This window comes from Lycium ferocissimum, chromosome 1 (genome assembly GCF_029784015.1).
Source record: "Lycium ferocissimum isolate CSIRO_LF1 chromosome 1, AGI_CSIRO_Lferr_CH_V1, whole genome shotgun sequence".
Lineage (NCBI taxonomy): Eukaryota > Viridiplantae > Streptophyta > Magnoliopsida > Solanales > Solanaceae > Lycium > Lycium ferocissimum.
Genome location: NC_081342.1, coordinates 61,666,528 through 61,689,836, shown reverse-complemented (window position 1 = coordinate 61,689,836; position 23,309 = coordinate 61,666,528). Strand labels below are relative to the sequence as shown.

General features: G+C 35.9%; 1 protein-coding gene, 1 long non-coding RNA gene and 1 pseudogene across 2 annotated transcripts; 1 reads left to right on the top strand and 2 right to left on the bottom strand.

Annotated features, from left to right (window-relative positions):
- Positions 1–10,497: 10,497 nt before the first annotated feature.
- LOC132066006 (uncharacterized) lies at positions 10,498–11,867 on the bottom strand. The gene is made up of 4 exons (XM_059459413.1): positions 11,633–11,867; positions 11,256–11,530; positions 11,045–11,195; positions 10,498–10,997 (listed from the first exon to the last, which is right to left on the bottom strand). Exons 1-4 carry the CDS (start codon positions 11,865–11,867, stop codon positions 10,498–10,500), a joined length of 1,161 nt encoding a protein of 386 aa, XP_059315396.1.
- Positions 11,868–13,009: 1,142 nt separating this feature from the next.
- Positions 13,010–17,771, top strand: LOC132056739 (uncharacterized). Its single transcript, XR_009414925.1, has 4 exons — positions 13,010–13,628; positions 14,197–14,355; positions 15,928–16,020; positions 17,447–17,771. It is a non-coding gene; the product is annotated as an uncharacterized LOC132056739 (long non-coding RNA).
- A 1,284-nt stretch (positions 17,772–19,055) lies between these two features.
- Positions 19,056–22,009, bottom strand: LOC132056724 (receptor-like protein 9DC3; annotated as a pseudogene).
- Between the last annotated feature and the right edge of the window lie 1,300 nt (positions 22,010–23,309).

Below are 23,309 nucleotides of genomic sequence, written 5' to 3'. Positions count from 1 at the left end.
GAAATTCTGTCTGTAGATGTATTCAACATCTGCTGATGCTCAATAAAGCAATGTGTGAATACAACACTGAATGCGTATACAACTTTTTTCACCAGCTTGTATCTAAGAATCCCAAATATAATTTTGTGTGAATACAGCCTTTAAGTGAATACATTGCGATTACAGATACAACTATGTGTGAAATATTGCTATGAATGCACATCCTAAAGTTTCTTAACTACAATGGATGTGTCCTCATTTGATTCAAATAACCATCAAAATTGTGTATTGTGTATTCATACTATAAGATACAACACTGTATCCAACATATGTTGTATCACATGCAATTGATTCAACTCTGAATACAACTATGAGATATAACAAAACATGAATACATTGTAAAAAAATCAGAATGTATTCATTAAAAGAGTAGCCGAACATTGAGTATTCATACTAACAATTGCCTTCTAGGCATCAAAAAGTCAACAACATAAAGGATGAAAACACCATCATAATCTGTTTTACGGTCAAGAAACTAGAATCTAATTAACTATGTTTAATTCAACTTGATCAAAATCTATCGCCGCTCTAACTGGCTTTGGAGGAGCCTCATTGTCGCTTACGGCATCGACTTCATTCTTCTTCTGAGCATAAACCCACAAAAGTGCACCATATCTCGTCCGAAGTAACTCAGCATCAATATCTTTGGGTGGAATAGCTTCTTCGTGACTCAAATACTCCGCAAATGCAACAACATATATCCATAAGATCCTACAAATATGAAAAAAGATATGTATTTTAAAACAATAAATTATCTGCGTCTATGTTATTATAGAGAATAAAGAAACAGACGTACCTCCGTATTTGTGTAACAACTCATGTGCACCGAATGTGTAGGAGGATCTTTCACAAATAACTGATTCACAAAATATCAATAAAAACATGATCAATGATACGGATGTCAAATCTAAAATACGATTACATATACGGTGTGTCTATTTTGCTGTGTTCACGGCTATGGTGTATTCACCCCAACTACAAATTAAAATAAAATCACTCTAAAAAAAGATAAATGGCAAGGTGCATAATGTAGAATACTCATTACACTATATATATTGTATCAAAACTAAAATACTCAATTTATACAGTGTAGCTATTTGCATTGTATTTCCACCGAAGAAATCATATACAAAACACATACACGAGAATATGACATTTGTATTCACGACTAAAATACCTTTGTCAAATAAAAAGGGGAAAATTGTATCAAATATTGAAAAACTAAAAATACACGGATACATTGTATTCATAAATTCATGAAAAGAAATACGGTACCTCACCGTGTTTTGAGGCACATCTACAACAATATTTTTTCCCTTGCTCCCTGAAGCATCATCGATGAGTTTTCTCCGCTTATCAGTACTAGGTACGGATGCTTTGGAATTTGACGGAGTCTGAACTCCATCTTTTCGTTTGATACTACTACTCACAGGCAGCCACTCTAGAAACAGAGCCTGCAATTTCTTGTTCATCTTGAGAGATACACAAATCAAAAGATGGAGCATCATCAAAATACTGCACATTAGTGGGTATACCTCTAGTTATTCTGCATGGAGTGCTTCCGTCCGCCATTAATCCCAAATTCGAAGCTTGAAAAACCTAACAATGGCGGATAATTTTTTGCATAAAAACGCAAAACACGACAATGAAGTAAAATTTGTTCCTTAAAATTATAGAGGGCAAGATTGTAGAGAAGAAAATACACAATAGAAACTTAAAAAACTACCCAATACCTTACCTATTAGTGCGTGGCTACAGTTTAGGATGAGTGAATCTGGTGAGGATCGTGTATAAGGGAAATGGAGAAAAAATCGGAGAAGATTGCTACACGATGAGAGAGAAAAACGGTTTGAAGAGTGTCAAATGGGATACAGGTTTCTTTTACCAATATTTTTACCGTGTCCGTTATTGGATGTGATTATTGGTTGGATGTTTGCTATGGAACGTAATTAAAACAAACTATAGCTACTAAATATAATTACTTAGTATAAGTTTGTCATGCCACGTAAAATTCCCAATGAATAAGCCATGTACGGTGGAAAATCCGGCATGATTGGAACTGCCAGAAGGTATATGGGCTGATGTACTACATAGGCTTGGGCCAGTAGAGATGCTGTTGAATGCACAAAAAGTGTGCATTACGTGGAGGCGAATATGCAAGGAACCTTCCAAGTGGCGAGTCATTAACCCGTGGAAGAACCTAGGTGACATCTCCGACAAGAATTATGATTTGGAGGAAATGTGTCGCCATGCCATTGATCTCAGTCAAGGTCAAGTTGTTAATATCTGCCTTGAGATTCTTGCCACTGATGATCTGCTTTCCTATGTAGCACAAAGGTACTATCTCCATCCATTTTTACTTGTCCTCTGTTAATTTAGCACATTGGAAAATTGAGGTTGATTTGGGGATTTCATCCAATTAAGGGCTATTTTTGTTAACTTTGGTAACGGTAGCCCTAACTTGTAACGGAGGGTAAACTTGGCTAACAAAAAAAGTGGAGGGATATTTTTGATCCTTTTCCCCAAAAAATATTATCTTAAAAACATTTATATATACTCTAAATAAATACTATGGGGGTTGTGGGCGGGGGTGGTGGGTGCAGAGTGGTGGCGGCGTAGGGTGGGGTGTGGGGGGGTGCATGGGGGTTGGGGTAGGGTGGTGGTGGGGTGTACGCCTCCATTTGGCACACTCTTCAGGAGCCATAAATAGAATAACATCTTTACTATATCAACCCTTACATCTAATGACTTAAATCAATAAAACATACTTTAAAAGTTGGGCAGACACTTAAAATTCCTTAAACTTTCCAACCCAATAATTAACAATAAGGTTATAATAGGTATGAAATTGTCTATTATCCTTTGGTTTTTCAAAATGGACAACTATTTTTAGTATACAGGACAACTAAAATTTGACGGAGGGAGTAATTTCTAGCTTCCCTACTTTAGGCATCTCAGATGTTTGTTTGTTCTTTTTGGTTGACCGGTTTAGAAAATTTTCCTTTTTTTATTTCTTGGGGATTTGTAAGGATTTAGCTTGGTTGCCTTGGTTGGTAGAGGCCTGGGGTGTATTTACAGAGGCGGATCTAGGATTTCTAATACATGGGTTCACTACTAAAAAAAAAAAAAAAAAAAGGAAAAAAAATGTATTACGTGGGAAGTAATCCCTACTCCTCTTGGTACATAACTCAACCTCAACCAAGTGCGCCCCATTCGGCCTTCTTGGAGCATGGTTGCCCGCTATTAATGTTATACCAACTTTAGAAAATATGTACATAAAATATCTAATTTTGCGGAGAGACCATGGGTTCACGTGCCCCATAATCTCCCCTATAAATTCGCCCCAGAATTTACACTGGTAAGAATTCAACTTAGAAACACCGACTATCTGATGAAACTTTATACTATTTGTATAATTTTATATGGTCATTCCCACAGACTATAAAATATCATAAACGACATGTCTATAAAAGTTTAAACTCAAAAGGTGAATAGTTGGAAGAACTGCTTTAAACTTGAATGAACAATACTTTAGAGGTAAATACTGACTACGGCCAAACTTTTTATGACAAATAGCCATAATTTTTAGTTTTAAACTCGTCCTGTTGTGTGAGAGTTCTGCTTTAACTATTGATTGATAAATCATAACCGGGTAAGAGGTGCCATTACCGTTTTCAAACCCATGTCTTAATTCATTTTCATAATCGGCATAGACATTAATGGGTTATGTTACAGAAAACAGGAAAAAGGGCCCACCATAATTTCTTGAATGTTGATAATATTCAGAAAGAAGCTTAACAGAGTATGTACTTATGGTTCCATGTCTTGAAGCAGCTAATACATGTCTAGTTGACATAATCCAATGCATGTCCCGAAGCTTTTAGTTTCCTGAAAAAGATCTCTTTGAATGTTGATGTTTCTCCATAAAAAAGCTTAACTGGAGCATGGAATATGCAGTTCTGTGAGCTTTTTGACCAGCTGTTGAGTTCTAATGTCCTATTATCCCTCTAGTATATGCTGGAATCTTTGAAGTTTATTTCCGGCCGCGCAGCCTCTCTTATACAATGTCTTGTGTGGAACAGTGTTCTACATTAATCTTTTAGTTGTAAAGCACTTTGCTTTTCTAAGTCGCATTGTCAGAGGCAAGAGTCTAAATAATGTCACAAAGTTATCAATTTAAATATTAAGAGCGAGCTCATGTGACCTTTAGTGGGAAAAATGAAAGACGTTTAGTGATTAGTCTATGAGATAGCTGGCTAACAACCGCTACCTCATCTGAACGATCAAAGAACCATTATTCTCTTCAAGTTCCTATCTCACAGACAACAATGGAAAGAGAGCAAAGATGTATGTTAGGCCTCTATTTTCTCTTTATGAATTCGCTAATTTGGCAGTTTCTTACTCTTTTTGTTTGTGCTGTCCCTAAAATCCCTCTCTTACCCTACAGAAAATAAAATAACAAAACAGCAAAAAAGAGAATTGTTTTTCCGCTATGCAGAGGTAGAATAATGTCTAATCATTTTTTTGGGGGTTGATAAAAGTAAGTAGCAAATTGCTTTGTCAGATGGTATACATGCACTAATCCTATATATCAGGGATTGTGTTTGGTAATCTCCCTTTAGACTGCCACTAATTTGTTGCTGCTTTTGTTCTCCAGATCAGGGAAACTGAAAAGGCTTAGTATTGCATTTTACGTGGGTAAGGTATGTAAAGGCTTGGATGAAGTAGTTCGAAAGCTACCACTGTTAGAAGAGCTAAGTTTGACACACACCATTTTTACGGAACATTTCTTAGAACTTATTTATGGCCGCTCTTGCCCAAAGTTCAAGAAGTGCGATCATTTTTATGAGGCCACTGATGAAGAGGCTCTAACTATTGCTAAAAACCTGCCTGCCTTGCGCCATCTGCAACTCCTGCGGAACAAGATAACCAATGAAGGCCTCAAAGCTATTCTTAGTGGTTGTTCTAACCTTGTATCACTTGACCTGCGAGAGTGCTCTAATGTTAACCTCAACAAAGACTTGAGTAATAGAATTTCTCGACAGATTAAAGATGTGAAGTACCCGGATGATGACTCTTTGGATGGTCTTAAATTTACGATCCGGCCAGTTGATGAATAGAACACGTCTGATGATTACTCTGGTTTTTGAAAAGATATAAGTGTCCTGTTTCTAGCATTAGCATCCTTTCTGAAGTTGCATGCTCTCTTTTGTCATTGGATTATAAATAGTTTGTAAGGATACATGCGGATATAGTTTTCCACAGTTATTTTTCAGTTTCCTGCGTACTACAATACTACAAATTCTTTACGTATTCTGGATTATTTGAACGTATACATGTTCTTCTCCTGATATTACTGGGTGGGTTGGTTCTAGTCTTCCTTTCTTTATCGTTTCCCCGTCCCTCTTTTCTGCTGCATATCTAAGTAATAAACTTTTTGTGCTTTTTGGTACTGGCATATGTACAGAGGCCGATTCAGGACTTGAAAGTTCTGAGTGTCATACCGCTTTGAACAGCTGGTATATAGCATTTTGCATAAATGATGTTATGTTTACGGGATAATGATAAATAATATATATCATATCATACTAAAAATGGAAAAAATCTAAGCCAAAGTTTGAATTACGAAAAAGTACTTTAAAAGTTGGAGTTACTACATTTTTACCCTTAAATAAAACACCTATCACCTAAAACACCTATCTTCTATTTAATCTGTGTATATCTTGTCGATATTAAAGTCCAATAGTCATTACTCCGAACGTTTCATATGATAGTAGCATTGATTCAATATTTACAAGCAGCAAACCTATAATTAATAGTCACTGAATATGACCTATCCCTATTCTTATTATTATTCCACCGTTACATATATTAACTAAGGCACCTTTCGTGATTCTGTTCATATACCCCACTAATGATCCCTAAATACTCTCATTTATGACAAAAAGAATTAAGAAAGCTTTATAGTTTTGCTTTAGGATACCACCGTGAAAAAGCAAGTGTTCCATATGCTAAACAATTAAACATATATGAAGGTACTTTCTTTGCTTCTTTCCTGTTTGCAGTTTTTTTTCCTTTGCTCATGTGTTGTAAGATTATTTGGTAATTTTTCTTTAGAAACTCGACTTTAATTGATTTTTTCAATTAACTTCAATTCATAATTTTATCAAGCATCTGTGTATGTTTATGCCTCATCTAAAAAGTCTCAATTATCGCATACCAACCATTCATATTCCTTAGTAACTAATGCAAAATATTATTCTTATTGATCACTACAAAGTGAAGAGTTAAGCAATATTGTTTATTAGCCTTTTGTTGTTGAGAAAGATACTATGTAACATAAAATTAATCCCAAGACCACCAACAATGAAAGCCAAGATCGACACTCACAAGATATTGAAGGATTAGATACAAAGTCTCCATATAGAGAGAACAAAGGGTTGACAATCCATTATCAACATGCTTTTGTGTACATTACCTGAAAATTTTTAAGCGCAAATTTTTCATGATTCGTGATACTAACGTCATCAGTTGTTCTATCATCTGATGCAGGGAATGTTGTTCAAGTCTAGGGATTTTCAAAGATTTAAAGACTCAGAAGCTCCACTTTAACTCATCTCTTACGTCATTCTAAGTTCTGTGAAAAAAATTGAACGTACAACAAGAAGTTGTAAGATCTTTGAGATTAAAGTTTTGGGAGAATAAAAAGTTCGTAAGTTTTATCTATTTATAATGTAAAAGAGTTTTACTTTTTCCCTCCCTATTTGTGTATTTACTTGATGTTTTAAAATTTTCTTTTGTTGGTGCTTAGCTCTTTTATTTATTTATTTATTGGGTTGTTTTTGGGGGGGGGGGGGGGGGGGGCGCAAACCTATAACTCCTTTAATTTAAGAACTTCATGCATTTTTTTTTTAAATATTTTCGCTTTACTTTTCTCAATCAATACAAACATTTTATTCATTGAGAAAAAAGAAGACTAAAACAAACTGATGGTATATAATTCATTTAGGCAATATAGTCAAAATCTTATATCATACTATGTTTCGGTAATTATCTAAATGTATCTAAAATCTCTGTATACCCCTTATATAATTTTTTTCTTTACAAAGTAAAAATTAAATACAAATAAGCGTTTAAATATATACTTTTAGTTTAAATACCGTATCAATTGCTTATATATTGTAATCTCTGTCCATGGACTTAAAAAAACTCAGTACAATTAATAATTTTGATAACTTAGTAAATATTATCTTTCAAAGATGTCATATTTTCAATACTATTATATTTCTCCGATAATAATAAATATTAAAATAGACTCATCATTCACCATTTTGATCTTGCTTTTTCCTCCTTCAAATTCAGTATAACTGACATTATTAGAAGGGTAAAATGGTGGTTCAATATTTGATGGGCAAATTGGTCTTTCAATATATATAGTAATTATAGGTACAAAAGTTTACATTGATATAAATTTTTTTTGGTAATTACTTAAGTATTTTATTACCAACTGAAAAGATTTACAGCTCAGAAAAAACAACAGTACACCGGACATGGTCCCAGGATCTGCTTAGGCTTCGAGTCTACATAACTACATCCTATCTAGCTAGGATAATAATTAAGGGATGCTATGGTTCTAGCTAGTTTAGCATCCTACTTGCTTGAAAAAATAATTCCTGCATCACAACTCTCAATATCGTATCAACACTTCTCCTTTGGCCTTGGAATATAACTTGGTTCCTTTCCTTCCATATGTAGTAAATGCAACCTGCAAGTGTCATGCGATATATGACAAAGCTTGGGTTGTTATTCTTTGCGATGCATCTCCATCCATTCACATTCTTCTGGCCATTCACAACACTGCCTAGTAATGCCTTGCCACTGTAGCAACTTGCTCCATCTCACTTTGAAAGAATCGGGACGGAGTGAAAAAACAGATGATTTATAGTCTTAGCAACCCCTTTACATAGCTGGCAAAGTGGGTCCACATCCATACCCCAGTTGATCAGCCTGTCTTTGCTATAAACTCTACCATTTACCACAAAATATACCAAGAATAGCCACTTTGGAGGACAAGGGTTGCTACAAATCAGTTTCTCCAACCAACTCTTGGCAGAGTTCCTATTAGTTTTAAGTACATTCGTCGTATTGAGATTGGTTGCACTTTAATTTAATCTTCTACATTCAGTCCAGCTGCCTCCCTATATGATGATGCCTTGAATATCTTCTTAATTATCCAGGAGGCCTGTGTGGTACTTGCTTCGTTAATAGTTCCTTCCTTTATATAATATAAGTGTACCCATTTCACCCACATTTTGTCTTTCTTGTTGCTTAGGTTCCATAGCAGTTTGCATAACGCTGCTTTGTTCCATAAGTCTATGTTCAACAGATTCATTCCACCAGAGCTCTTGGGCAAACACATCCCCTATCCCATGCTATCAAGGCCTTTTTTGATAGTTCTACATTTCCAGTCCAAAGAAAGGTTCGACATATCCTTATAATCTTCTCTACAACTTTCTTTGGCAGCAAGAAGACTTGGGACCAATAAGTTTGGATTGAAAAGAGTACACTGTGCAATAACTGCACTCTCCCAGTATAGGAAAGGAGTTTTGCAGTCCAAGACGTGACTCTTCTTAGCATTTTGTCTAGAAGAGGCTGACATTGTACCAAGGAAAATCTCTTGGTACTTATGGGTACACCTAAATACTTGAAGGGCAGAGTTCCTTTTGTCATTCCCAGTACCACAAGTATTTACTGCTGGACCTCATCTCTCACACCTCCAAAGTAGATTGAGGACTTCTGTAAATTAGCTTGGAGCCCCGAGGCACTTGAAAATTTGTGAAAAAGGCCATATAGTTTCTGAACTGAACCCACATCTCCTTTACTTAACAACAAAAGGTCGTCCGCGAAGCCAAGTTGAATGACCTGGAGTTTAGCACACCTAGGATGGAGTTTAAAGTCTCTATCATGTTTTAACATTTTGAGTAGCTGCGTAGGGTGCTCCGTGGCAAGGACAAATAAGTAGGGCGATATTGGGTCACCCTGTCTAAGCCCTTTCTTTGCATGTTGTTGCGATGTAGATAAGCTTTTATTATTATTGAGTAGGCTACTGATGTTAAACATTGCATGATCCAATTTATGAATACTCCAGGGAAGTCTAAGCTTACCAGAATCTGCTCAATGTAAGCCCACTCTATAGAATCATAAGCCTTCATCATGTCCACCTTCAACATGCATCTTTGTGAGATATTCTTCCTCTCATATCCCTTCACAAGCTTGTGACTGAGTACTATATTATCAGAAATGAGTCTCCCTAGCATAAATGCAGCTTGTGTAGGGTCAATTCATTCATCACTGGTTGTAGCTTGGCTGTGAGAATTTTGGATATGATCTTGTAGACCACTATGCAACAGGATATTGGTCGGAACTCTTTTATGGTTGAAGGATGTTTGACCTTAGGTAAGAGAGTAATAGTGGTATAGTTGATTGGAGGGTGTAATAGACCATGGTTGAAAAAATCCATCACTGCTTCTGCTATATCTTCTTCAATTATTGGCCAAGTATGCTTAAAGAACTTGGCGTTAAAGCCATTTATTCCTGGGGCCTTGCAATTTTCTATGGACTGCAGTGCCTTTAAAATTTCCTCTCTAGTGATGGGGGTAATAAGTTGTAACTACTGGTTCTTGCTCAGTGTATAGCCTGATCTCATGGCAGCCTCATCAATACATGGTAGAGTCTCAGCTGAAGTGCCAAGTAGTTTGTTGTAGAAATCCAATATTTCCCCCTCCACCTCAGCTTCGGATTCCACTATATTCTCTGTTGCAGTTTTCAGACTTCTAATCATATTTTGAGCTGCTCTGTTCTTCATACATGCAAAAAAATATGCAGAACTTGTGTCTCCCTCCTTAAGCCAATGAACTCTTGATTTTTGTTTTAAAATACTCTCTTCCACATAATGCCATTTCACCAGTTCTTCTTTTAATCTAGTCTCCTCATTAAATAAGGATTGAGGGCTGCCAGGTTGTCTCATTTGAGTTTGTAACTTGGCCAGTTCCTCTCTAGCATTCTGAATCTTTAATTCATAGCTGCAATATTCTCTCCTGTTTAGTTCTTTCATGGCCAACTGCACATTTTTTATCTTCTTCCATAATCTTTGCATTGAATCCCCTGAAGCATTGAGAAAGCCGGGCACTTGTTCAGTAAATTGAGAATGCTTAAATACATCTGATCAAAAAATTTGAATAGTTTTCCCCCTGGGGATGTTCCATCTTCAATCTGCACACTCAAGGGAGAATTATCTTAGAAGCTTGGGTCCAATACATGTGTTTCTAAGTGGGGCCAGTTCTGAATCCAATTAGAATTCACCAGTGCTCTGTCTATCCTGCTGTAAGCGTGGTGATTAGTCCATGTAAAGTCTCGACCAACACTTTTCATTTCTTCCATACGCAGTCAATTATGTAGTCACATAAATCCTTTATTTCTGAGTCCTGCCTTTGGTGCACCATAGGTCCTATCATTTACATGCATGATGGCATTGAAGTCACCCATCACTAACCAGGGTATTGACATCAACCCAGCTATGTTCGTCAAGTCCTCCCATAATGGTTTCCTATCTTGGATACTATGCAATCTATATATGACAGTTAAGTGAAATGCCATATTGTTAGCATGTATTCTTAGATATCCATGAATGTACTGGGGAGTAGACTGGATGACAGAGAAGTCACACAGCCTAGCATCCCATACCACCCATATTCTTCCTTTCCCACCAACCTGATAGTTGTGCTGCCATTGCCATCTAGGAAACACTTGCTTAACTACCCTAGCTGCATTTTTCTGATGTACCCTATGTTCCACAATTGCTAACAGTCCCACCTTGTTTCTTTGTACAAAAACCTGTAGTTCCTTCTGCTTATAGGCCTGGTTTAGGCCTCTAACATTCCATGTGACCACCCACATGTCTGAGGAATGGTTTTATTAAGGCAACCAACACCTATTAGATTACTACTTGCAGCATCCCTGATCTGTGATCGAGTTATCATCTTATGGTTAGCTTCTTCCACCAGTGGGTTAAAGGCATTGTTGGGAGGTACATTTTGCTTAATTGGTTGTACCTTAACAGGTGATCCACCCTTTGCTTGTTTCCATTCACTTCCAGTCTGTCCATCAGCAGCTTATGCTTTGTTAGTTCCATTATGAGCCTGAATATTCGGTTGCACCCCTGCAGAGCTTTGTGCCACCTCCTTTCCCCTACCCCCTTTCTCCTTGTGCTGTGCTTCCTTGTTCCCCTCAGCCTTATTCCAAGCTTGTTTTCCTGGTTTCCTTATACCAACCTTTTTAGGAGCAGGGTCATCAAGACACACATGCCCAATTTGCAAGCATTCAGTGCAGAATTGCGGCTTCCAATCAAACTCTACCGCTTGCTCAAATATTGAACCATCAGGTTCCTCAACCTTGAGGCAATTCGGTAGTTTGTGGGTGACATCCACCTCTACTGGTAAGCGAGCATACGAAATATGATTTGTGGCAGTGGTGCATTCATCTACAAAAATTGGCCTTCCAATTGTGCTACCAATTCAACTCAGTGAGTCCTTACCCCAACAGCTCAAAGGAAGGTTAGGGAGACGGACCCATAGAGGAATGGTGCGCAGCACTTCATCATTAAAATTGAATCCTGGAGTCCACCCTTTCACAATCACCGGTCGGTTGTTCAGCATATATGGCCCAGAATATAGAACCAATTCATGGTCCTCTTTGGTAGCAAATTTTACCAGGAAATAGCCATCATTGTGATAGTATATCTCCGGCTTAGCCACATTATTCCACTGCATTGCAATAAAATGCTGGATTGAGCCGATGGTTGGAGATTCACCCACCACATATAGTACTACAAAGGTCATCCACTTGTTAGTTTCGAACTCCACTTCTTCTTTGACGAGTTAAGCTACTTTACCCCCATTCTTCATAGTTGGAGGCACATAGCATAAGTTCATACCCTTTGCTGCTAATCTATTGGTGTTAAACAATCCAGCCCAGTTCTGCCCTTCACCAGTTATTACCTGTGTCGGGGCTTTTGGCTTCATGTGTTGCAGCGGAGGCGCCAGCACTAGTTCTCCGATTTTCTCCTCCGCAGCTCCATTTCCCTCAGAGTTCACCCCCTAAGGTCGATGCCCTTTTTGCACCAGCCTCTACTGGGTTCCCACTCTCAGTTCCAACACTAGGGTTATTGGTTGTCGGCGTTCCTGGGTTACTTGTTCTAGGAACCACCGGTGATTTCACCATACCACTAGCAACTGTCACCTGCAAATCCCCATGATTCAGATCCTCACTTCCCTTTTGGTTTGCCGAAATGGGAGTAATTTTTCGTATTGCCGCCGCAACAGCTTCTCCCAGGTCCAGTTGTGTTGTCGGCTTCCTCCCCTCCCTTTTCCACGGGCCATTCTGATAGGCGTATGTTAGTCATAACATGCGCCGAGAGAAAACCCTTAGAGAGAGAAAAAGCTACGGTCATATTCACAAGCCATTTTGCAAGAGTTTAAGTTCTTCACACTGATACACTTTTTGGATTACATATTTGGATTCATTGAATTTTGAGGGTGTGAAGCATTTTATACACTAATATAAAGAAATAATTATTTAATTGCTGAACTTGTAATTCAATCTTTATGTAATTAAGATATTACTATTAATTAGATGATTTATTACATTTTAATTTATTATATGATGATGATATGATGATAGTGAATTTTATATATTATAGCCCCAGACCTCCCAATCTTTAGCTTGTCATCCTTGATCACTAAACGGCTAAAAAGTGTAGCGACAGAGTTTTCTTTAGCCACAAAACTCCCCGTGTGGAGGACATGAATCAGAGGTTCGATTGCATCAGCATTTGCAATCAAACAATTGTTGTTGTCATTAATTGATAAGTTGAGTAGTGCGGTAACTCCATTTTCTTGTACTTGCATGTCTTCTGAATGAGGTAATTAAGTTAACCAACAAGTTTGCCATTACATATATCGTGTTTCCAATCAAGAGACTCTTTGACTTCAATATAATAAGCTTCAAACGATAATTTATGGAAAGAAATATGGCTTTGGTGGTGTCTAAATTCAGACCATACATAGCATCTTTTATAATCAAATGTTGATAAAAATATTTTTGCAGTTCTATGCGAGGATTTTTTTTTCCAATCAATAATGCATAATGCAGTATTAATCATCTGCTGGAATATTAGTCATAGATAAAGTTATGATCATCAAATTCATTAACCAGAGAGGGAAAATTATGGTCCAGATCTTACATAAAGACTCTTATCTAATCACTTGAAACCAAACTCATTATTTTTCCTTGTTATTGCTCTTTTCTCTATTGCACGCTAAATATCATCCTCTGCCAATTCGTAGTCTTTTCAATGCTATCTGTTAAACTGCTGCAAAACCTGAGCATACGTTGAAGCAACAGCGAGAAATCCAAGGACATCCAACATTGCCTTCAATTCTTTCTCGAGCTTAAATAGGGACAATAGATATCGCACTCTCCAACTTGTTCAAAGATTTATACATAATTAAGTCCCTCTTAGATTCTTTGAAGTGAGTATTATTGGTCTATCAAACCTTTGTATTGATTTGTAAGTTATATATATACAGTAAGTAGCTGGGAATCCAAGAAATACATACACTTCATTCAATACTGAAGTAATATGTGATAACAATCAAAGAACCCTAATTGATACAAGATTAAAGAAGAAGAAGAAGAAGAAGAAGAAGAAGAAGAAGAAGAAGAAGAAGAAGAAGAAGAAGAAGAAGAAGAAGAAGAAGAAGAAGAAGAAGATTGTATAAGAAGAAGAAGAAGATAAAGAAGAAGAAGAAGAAGAAGATTGTAGAAGAAGAAGAAGAAGAAGAAGATTGTAGAGAGAAGAAAGAAACATTATGTATATTTTTGTTGAATTGATATGAGTACAAATATGTCCTATTTATAGTTAGTTAGGAACTAATCAGCTTACATAACTAACTAGTATGTAAAGACTAAAATACCCTTCTCACTTATTTACATTTTCTCCGATACTCCTCCTCAAGATAGGTGTCATAAAGATGTTTAAGAGACCTAGCTTGGATACACGATATTCATGTTGAACCCCTTTGGTGAAGATATCTGCAGGTTGCTCAGAGGTGTGTATATACTCAGTTTTGATCATGCCTTGCTGAATCTTCTCTCTTATGAAGTAGCAGTCAATCTCAATGTGTTTTGTTCTTTCATGAAACATAGGATTGGCTGCTATTTGAATAGCTGCTTTGCTATCTGTACGAATGCAAATTGGTAAGTGTAGTTATATTCCCAAGTCTTTAATCAGTCCAATTGGCCATGTTAGTTCTGCTACTATAATTGTAATGCTCCTATACTTAGCTTCTCCTGAGCTTCTTATGATGGTGGTTTGCTTTTTTGACTTCCATGACACAAGAGAGTGTCCTAACTTGATTGCAAACCCAGTCACTGATTTCCTTGAGAAGTTACAGACAGCCCAATTTGCTTCACAAAATGCAGTCACTGTATCCTTTTTGTTGCTAGACAATAATATTCCTTGTCTAGGCTGTGCTTTAATGTATCTAACGATTCTCATTACAGCTTCCATATGTGATCTTTTTGGTTGTTGTAAAAATTGACTTAAGTTCTGTACATTTTATGCTATATCTGGTCTTGTGACTGTTAGGTACAAGAGTTTCCCTATCAGTCTCTATTAAGCTGCTTGGTCTGCTATCAACTCATCTTCTGTGGTGGTTGTTTCTTTGACTTGTTGAGTGGTTGTTTCTTTGACATGTTAATCACACTCCTTAGTAGTTAATTTGTTGTTGGCATCCATAGGTGTGTTTGGTGGTGTAGCAGTACTCAATCCAGCTTCTGTAATTAACTCTAATGTATATTCTCTTTGATGTATTAGAATTCCTTTTCCTGATCTTGCAAATTCAATGTCAAGAAAGTACTTGAGCTCTCCTAAATCTTTCATCTTGAAGGCTTCTTGTAAGGCATTCTTTGTCTCAGTTATGGAATCTAGACTGTCACCAGTGATTAGCAAATCATCAACATACACCAGTATTAATGTGATTCCCTTGTATGTCTTCTTTGAGTATAAAGAGTGATCATATTGACTCTGAATAAACTTGAATCTGAGTAAGGCTTCTTGTAGCTTTGCATTCCATTGCCTTGGGGCTTGTTTCAGTCCATACAAGGATTTAGTGAGTCTGCATACTTGCTTAGTGTCTTCCTGACTCTTAAATCCTTGTGGCAAGTCCATATAGATCTCATCATGTAGATCACCTTGAAGAAAGGCATTATACACATCTATTTGATGCATATGCCATTTCTTAGCTGTTGCTATAGCCAAAACAGTTCTAACTGTTACCATTTTCACCACAGGACTGAAAGTTTCCTGATAACCTATTCCTTCTTGTTGACTGTAACCCTTTGCTACTAGCCTTCCTTTGAATTTTTCTATCTCTCCACTCGTTTTGTACTTGATCTTGAAGATCCATTTGCAACCAATTGGTACTTTTCCATCAGGTAAGGACACCACTTGCCTAGTATTGTTTTGTTGCAGTGCATCCACCTCTGCTTGCATAGCTTCAACCCATCTTGGGTCTTTACTGCTTCTGCATAGTTAGGCGTTCAGTGGTACTTGCAACAGCTGAAATTAAGGCTTTGTAACTGGAGGATAGATGATCATTAGTAAGGTATTTTGACATAGCATAAGGAATTTCATCATGACTATTTAGAGATATAAACTCTTTCATCCAAACTGGTGGATGTTTGCCTCTGGTGGATTGCCTAGTTGGTTGTGCTTTTTGGACTTGTTGACTTTGATTTTTTACACCATTTTGTACTTCCTCTGTGCAGTTGTGACCAAGGTTATCGGCAGAGTGTTCTTCCACCTCTGGTGTGAGTGTATGTACAGACTCCTCCTCAGCAGTTATAGTGCTTATTTCACCAGTACTTCCCTTCCTCTTTGTACTGTATTTACATCAAGAAGATTAGACACAGGTAATATAGGGATATTGTCATATACAAGTATAGGAGGTACAAATAAAGTGGATGAGTTTGTTAGTTTTGAGAATGGAAATATTTCTTCTTTAAAGATCGCATGTCTGTGCACAAAGAAACTTCTATTTTCCAAATCATACAATATATAACCTTTTTGTGTTTCTGAGTAGCCCATATGAACAACACTTTTTTTTATCTTGACTGGATTCTATCTGTTTGTTGAAGAGTCTTTGCAAAACATAGGCATCCTAACACTCTTAGGTGTTCCAAAGAAGGTTTTCTATTGTTCAACTTCTCATATGGAGAACAGTTACCAATAACACTAGATAGTAACCTATTAATGAGATATACTGCAGCTTGGACACAATATCCCCAAAATTTAATAGGAATATGACCCTGAAATCTTACAGCTCTTGTTATTTCAAGAATATGCCTATGTTTCCTTTCAGCTACCCCATTTTGTTGGGGAGTATAAGGACATGATTTTGATGAATAATGCCTAGACTAGCAAACAAATCATGACATAAAGAATTCACAAACTCTGTTCCATTATTAATTCTAATCACTTTGACACTTATGTCATACTAGTTTTTGATTAGCAATAGAAAGTTTTTGATATGTAGCAATACATCATATTTTTGTCTTAACAAAAATATCCAAGTAAATCTTGTGAAATCATCTACAACAGTTAAAAATGATTTATAACCATCAACAGTAGCATTCTTATAGGGTCCCCAAACATCAATATGTACAATTTCAAATGATTTAGTGCTAACAGTTGCACTTTTAGGAAATGCCAATCTAGTTTACCTTGCACAAGGGCACACTATTCAGTTATTTAAAAGATGAGTAATACTAGACAGTTTTAAGGGAAACGGTTTTTGTAGAACATTAGCAGGAATGTGTCCCATTCTCTTATGCCATAAACCAGTCACAATATCACTAATAGTTTTACTAGTTGAAGACAGTCTACACCCAGTGATTTGTTCTTTTCTAATTCTGAGTTTGGACCTTGTGAGGTAGTACAGACCATCCTCTTCTTTACCAATCTCCTTCACCTTCCTAGTGAAGAGATCATGGAAAACACACAAATCAGGATAAAACTTAACTGAGCAATTAGGTTGTCTAGTTAATTTGGACACAAAAAATAAATTAAACTTAAAACTCTGCTATGTAGAACACATTATGGATACTACTTCTATCTGAAAAGGCACTTGTTCCAGTATGTTTAACATGTGTGACTTCACCATTTGGTAGAACTACTCTTTTCTCAGTTTCAGGTTTTTCTAAAGTAGTCTTATCTAACATTTTTAAATCAGAAGTCATGTGATCTGTAGTATCTGAGTCAATGATCCATTCTTGTGAATTATTTGAGACTAGCAGGGCACTAGAGTTACCTATCATATTGGCAGCATGAGTTGCATTAGAAGTGTTGGATGCTTGAGCAGCTATGTGACTTTGCTCCATCATCTTGTAGATTTTTGCATATTGAGTAGGTGTAAGCTTTGGTCCTTCAGTTCTTTGAAATTGTGCTAGCTGTTGTTGAATGCTAGGATTACTAACTGATCCTGTTGTGTGGTAGTTGTGATGGCCAGGAGTGAGGCATCATCATTTCATTCACTTGATTCATGTCAGTTCCTAAACCTGGATGGTTGCCTTGATTCCATTGTTCAGTAATTACACCAGATGCATTATAACTAGTTGGTCCTCCTCCTCTACCAAATCTTGTTCTGAACCTATTGTTAGACTGCTTATTCTGAAATCTAGTTTCACCTTGCTTAAACCAGTTATCACTTTGATTTGCCTTAGGATGGTCAGGTGGATACCCCACAAGCCTATAGCAATCCAATTTATAGTGTCCTTTAAGTTTACAGTGATCACAGAAGGCATTAGGATTGTAGTTGGAATATTACCTCTTTTTGAATTTCTGGTTTGATTTCCAGCCCTAGAATACATTGCCAGTGCATCAACTTCACTTATTCCTTGTGATTTACTAGCACTTGACCCAAACAACCCATAACTGGTTGAACTGCTCTTTGATTCTCATCACTAACTATCATAGAGTAAGCTTGATTAATACTTGGTAGAGGACTCAACAACAGGATATGGCTCTTTGCTTGTGAGTAAGATTCATTTAATCCTATTAGAAATTGGTACAACTTTTGTCTTTGAACATACATAACAAATTCCTTAGACTTATCACACTTGCATCTTGGAACTGGGACCATAGACTCAAATTCATTCCACAGTTCCTTCAACTTTGAGTAATACACAGATACTGATTGAGTTCCTTGCGCAAATGTTGCAATTTCTTGATGAATATTGAATGACCTAGAGTCAACAATCTTTTCAAATCAACCCATAGAGATTGTGTATCAGTAGCATATACAATTCTACCTATCAGATTAATGTCTACTGAATTCATAAGCCAAGATAATACAATTGCATTCACATGCTCCCATTGATCCCACAAACTTTCAGGATAGTTTTCTTTCTTGCATTTTCCACTCATAAATACTAATTTATTTCTTCCTAACAATGCTAGTTTCATTGATTTATTCCACACAGTATAATTCTCGTTGCCTTTCAACTAGAAAGAGATTATAGAGATACCACTTACATCAATTGATTGAAGATATAGTGGATGATTATATTCAATTACTGGTGCTTGCGATTCAATCGATCCTATCGATGTACTTGTGTTTACTGGTTCAGTTCCTGTTGTAATCACCTTGGAAATTGCTCAAAAATTCTGAAATTTGCCCTAATTTGATCGGAACTTGATTTGAATTGAATTCTTTAATACGATTGAGATTTTTACAATCGAAGGTTATGCGAAATCGAAGCAGTAATTCATCATGCTCTGATAGCATGAAGTAATATGTGCTAATAACCAAAGAACCCTAATTGATATAAGATTAAAGAAGAAGAAGAAGAAGAAGAAGATTGTAGAGAGAAGAAAGAAACGTACTGTATATTTTTCTTGAACTGATATGAGTACAAATATGTCCTATTTATAGTTAGTTAGGAACCAATCTACTAACTTAACTAACTAGTATGTAAAGACTAAAATACCCTTCTCACTTATTTACATTTTCTCCAATAAATACACACAACATTCATTGAATCTTACATAAACTTGATATATCATCAAAATTCATGATATTACATTTTCCCAAGTTAATAAAAGGAAGTAAAAAAAGCTTACATACAATACTAAAAGAAACTAAAACTCAAATCTAGCATCATAAGCTGCAACATCTGATATTGCATCTCTAATGTGTATTCCACCAAATGCTCCTCCAAACACCTACATGTTCGAATTTGTTTATTTACAGTCTAATTTTTATCTTTACACATAGAAAGTTAAGTCGTTTTATTTTACACTAAATAATAAAATTATAGTCAGACTTTTATCTTACAGAAAGAAAGTTAAGTCTGACGTTTATTTTACACTAAAATTAAATTATGTGTTGGTTTGCACAAACACTAGTTCCAACTAATTTTGCATATATTTGCATTTTTTTTTACATCATTCCGCTTCAGTCGCATATTATATTTAAACTTTTACTAGCTCAAAACATATTTTGAAAAAGCTAATCCATTGTAATTGCTTCTATTGAAAGGAAAAAAAATGCTTTGTAGAGCATTTGATTAGTTGCTGATATAACTAATATGAAAACTGAGACACAGATAGTTGCGATAAACTGAAGATCAAACTAGAACTTAACTGTATACTTGAATGTTTAACTCTTCTAGATGCGATTATTTCTTCTTCTGTAGTGCCTTTGACTTTGTTGCTTCTTTCTCCGTCGCATAATAATTTTGTTTTCCAACTCTTCAATGATTCTTGCAAGCCATTTTAGATTTCCAGTCGAAATCATGAAATATACTATGGATAATCCAATACATAGTCCACTTCCATAACCCATAAGAGCAGCTTTCCAAAATTCATTGAGAAATTCAGAAGTGCTTTCGTCATCATCTACCGCATAATCGGTATAATTTGTCTCTGGTGTCAAAATATGTCCACAACCTTTTGAAATAGGGAATCCACGTAATCCATCATTACCATCATATGAATTGTTCTCAAATGTAGCAAATTGACGTCCTTGAGGGATGCATCCTCGGAGATGATTGTGAGAGAGACTTAAGAATGCGAGAGACGTAAGAGCAGCTAGCTGTTCTGGTATCTCTCCTAAAAGTTGGTTAAACGAAAGATCCAATGATTCGACTACTGATAAACTTCCAAGTGATGGTGGTATATGACCTTGCAATACATTATGAGACAAATTCAGCACCCGAAGCGCAAAAAGATCTCCCATAATACTTGGAATTTGTCCTTCAAATCTGTTGCTTGAAAGATCAATAGCAGTGTAAACAGTCAAAATTTTTTTAAGTTCACGCTCCAATCCCTTGGTTGCAACTGTCAAAGGATCGTGGTAATGTCCTTTTCCAACATATATAGTAAGATATGTTGGTGCCTTTATTGTTTGATCAATTTTCCTCATGGCTTTGAAATGTTGAAACAAACTCATTGGTAAGTTTCCTGTGAAGGCATTGCAAGAGAGATCAATGATTCGAAGCTCAGAAAACATGTTTCCATTCCTTGAAGTTCTAATAGGCCCATGCAATTTATTCAATCTCAAGCTTAAAATTTGCAGCTTCGGAAGAGTATTCAACCACATCGGGAATGTGTCGACGAGGTAATTGTCTCCTAAATCAAGAACTTGCAACTCTTTGCAATTGGCCAAAGATACAGAGATTTTTCCCTCTAGTTCATTCCCTTGCAAGTTGATACTTTTGAGTCTACTTCCAATGCTAAAAGTTGTTGGAAGAGTCCCAGAAAGATTGTTGTGGTGTATATTCAAAACCTCAAGGGCACTCATGTTGCCAAAACATTCCAGAATTGCTCCCTTAAGATTGTTTCTACCCAAATCTAAAATCCGTAGTGATGTTAAATTGCAAAAAGATGAAGGAATATCTCCACTAAGATTATTATGTGACATCGCAAAAAATTGGAGGCCATTGATATTACCCAAACATTGAGGAATTTTTCCTTTCAAGTTGTTTCCCGCGAGATACAACAGTTCTAGTGATGTCAAATTGCACATAGATGAAGGAATTTCCTCAGTGAGATTGTTAATATGGAGAAACAGACCTTGCATATTTCTCAAATTGCCAAAGGAAGGTGAATAGAACCATTAAGAGAGTTACTCCACAAATGTAGCTCCGTAAGGGACTTTAGGTAACCTATTTCTTTAGGAATGGAGCCAGAAAGTTGATTCTTATGAAGAAACAAAAAACACAAGCTGGTCAAGTTCCCCAATGAAGTAGGAATAGAACCATTAAGAAAGTTAGTACCTAACGATAGCTTTGTAAGAGACCTTAGGTTACCTATTTCTCTTGGAATGGTACCACTTAAATGGTTTTCAAATAGGCGGAGGACCTGAAGCTTGGTTTGTGAGCCGATTTGTGGTGGTATTGTGCCCGAAATCTGATTGTTGTGCAAGGCAAGATAGACAAGATTAGTGAGTTTACCAATTTCAAGTGGGATGGTGCCAGAGAAATTGTTCATGCTAAGATCAAGATACTCAAGAAAAGGGAGAGATGAAAATGGAAAATCATAGAGCGTACCAATGACACTAGCATTTGTAATATTTAACATGTTTATCCTACCATTAAAGCATATAACTTCATACCAGTCCTTGCATGCATTATAACTTGGTCTCCATGAAGCCATTAAGGAATTATTCTTGTTCTTGAAAGTTGTTTTCCATTTCAGGAGGGCAGTTGCTTCCTCAGTGGAAGCAAAAGTAACTGTAAAGACTAGATATAAAAGGGTGAAAAACTGAAACAAAGAAATTTTCTGGGGAACAATCATGTTTGTCAAAAGGATATAAATGGTTTGTATTGGAGAAGATATCAAGAATGCTAAGCTCTGTTTTAGTTCCTAATTAAAGTCCTGACAATTTATATAGGACGATTTTAAATATGGGACTTCCTAAAGATCCGGCGAAATTTCTTGATGATTTAGAAAGAAAGATAAAGCAAGTTAAAAAGTTTACTTTGAAATATAATATAAAAAGAATAAGTCTATCCATTTTTTTAAACGAATCAAACCCGATTCACCAGGAAAAAAAATTTATCTTGTGGCTTTAGAAAAATATATCTACTAAAAAAATTGGGTAGCCTTCTTTTTTAAAATCACGTGGTATTTTTTTTAATTAAAAAATAAACTAAATGATTTTAAAAAAATTCTGTCAGAAAAATGGGTATATTTACAACATTTTATAACGACAGGGGTATATTTATACCACTTTTATAACGGGTATATCTGCTCTAAATCGTAAAGTTGAGGGGTATATTTGCACCTTTTCTCTTTAATAAATGCATCTCCTTTACTAGATTTTGTTTTTTTTGATTATTTTCAACTCTTGAAAATCTCTGTTGAAATGTATGACAGCATCTTTTTGCTTAGATAGTTGTCCCACGGCATAATTAAGGCCTCGTTTGTCTATAGAAACCAAAAAAAAAAAAATCACTTTTTTTTAGAATTTTGAAGTTGGAGTTATGTTTGGCCATAATTTTTGAAATTGTAGTTTTTGGTGAAATGTAGTTGAAAAAAATGAATTTTTTTGAAAAATAATTTTTTTGAGTTTTTGGTATTCTGGAATACAACTTCAAGTTGTATTCGGAATTCTTATGGCCAAACGCTAAAAAGTGAAAAAAGTGGAAAAAAAAATTCGGAATAAGGTGAATAATTCTTATGACCAAATGCCTACTAAGAATGTTTTTTTTTTTCCAACGAGATAAGATGTTAAAAGCACTCAAATCTTGAATTAAGCACTTAAGCACCATCCACATTTCATGAGTGGGATTTGTGTCACAATCTGTATGCACCACTTGGCAAATAAAAGTACTATTGCTTATCAAAAATACTAAAAGTACAATTTTACTTTTACTTTTCCGCTTCAGTAAATCAAGAAAAGAATACATTTTCTTTTTTAATTTAACTCTTATCATTAAGTAATTAATGACTTTCAAACTATTTGGAGTACCATAAGGATAATTTGGTAATATTTACATTCAACTAATTTCTTTTAAGTGAAAATGTAACTGACAAGTAAAAGGGAATGAAGGGACTAATATTCTGTTTGACCAAGTTTTCAAAACTTGTTTATTTTAAAAGATACTTTTTGTTAGAAGTTCTTTTAGGAGATAATATTTTTGGAGAG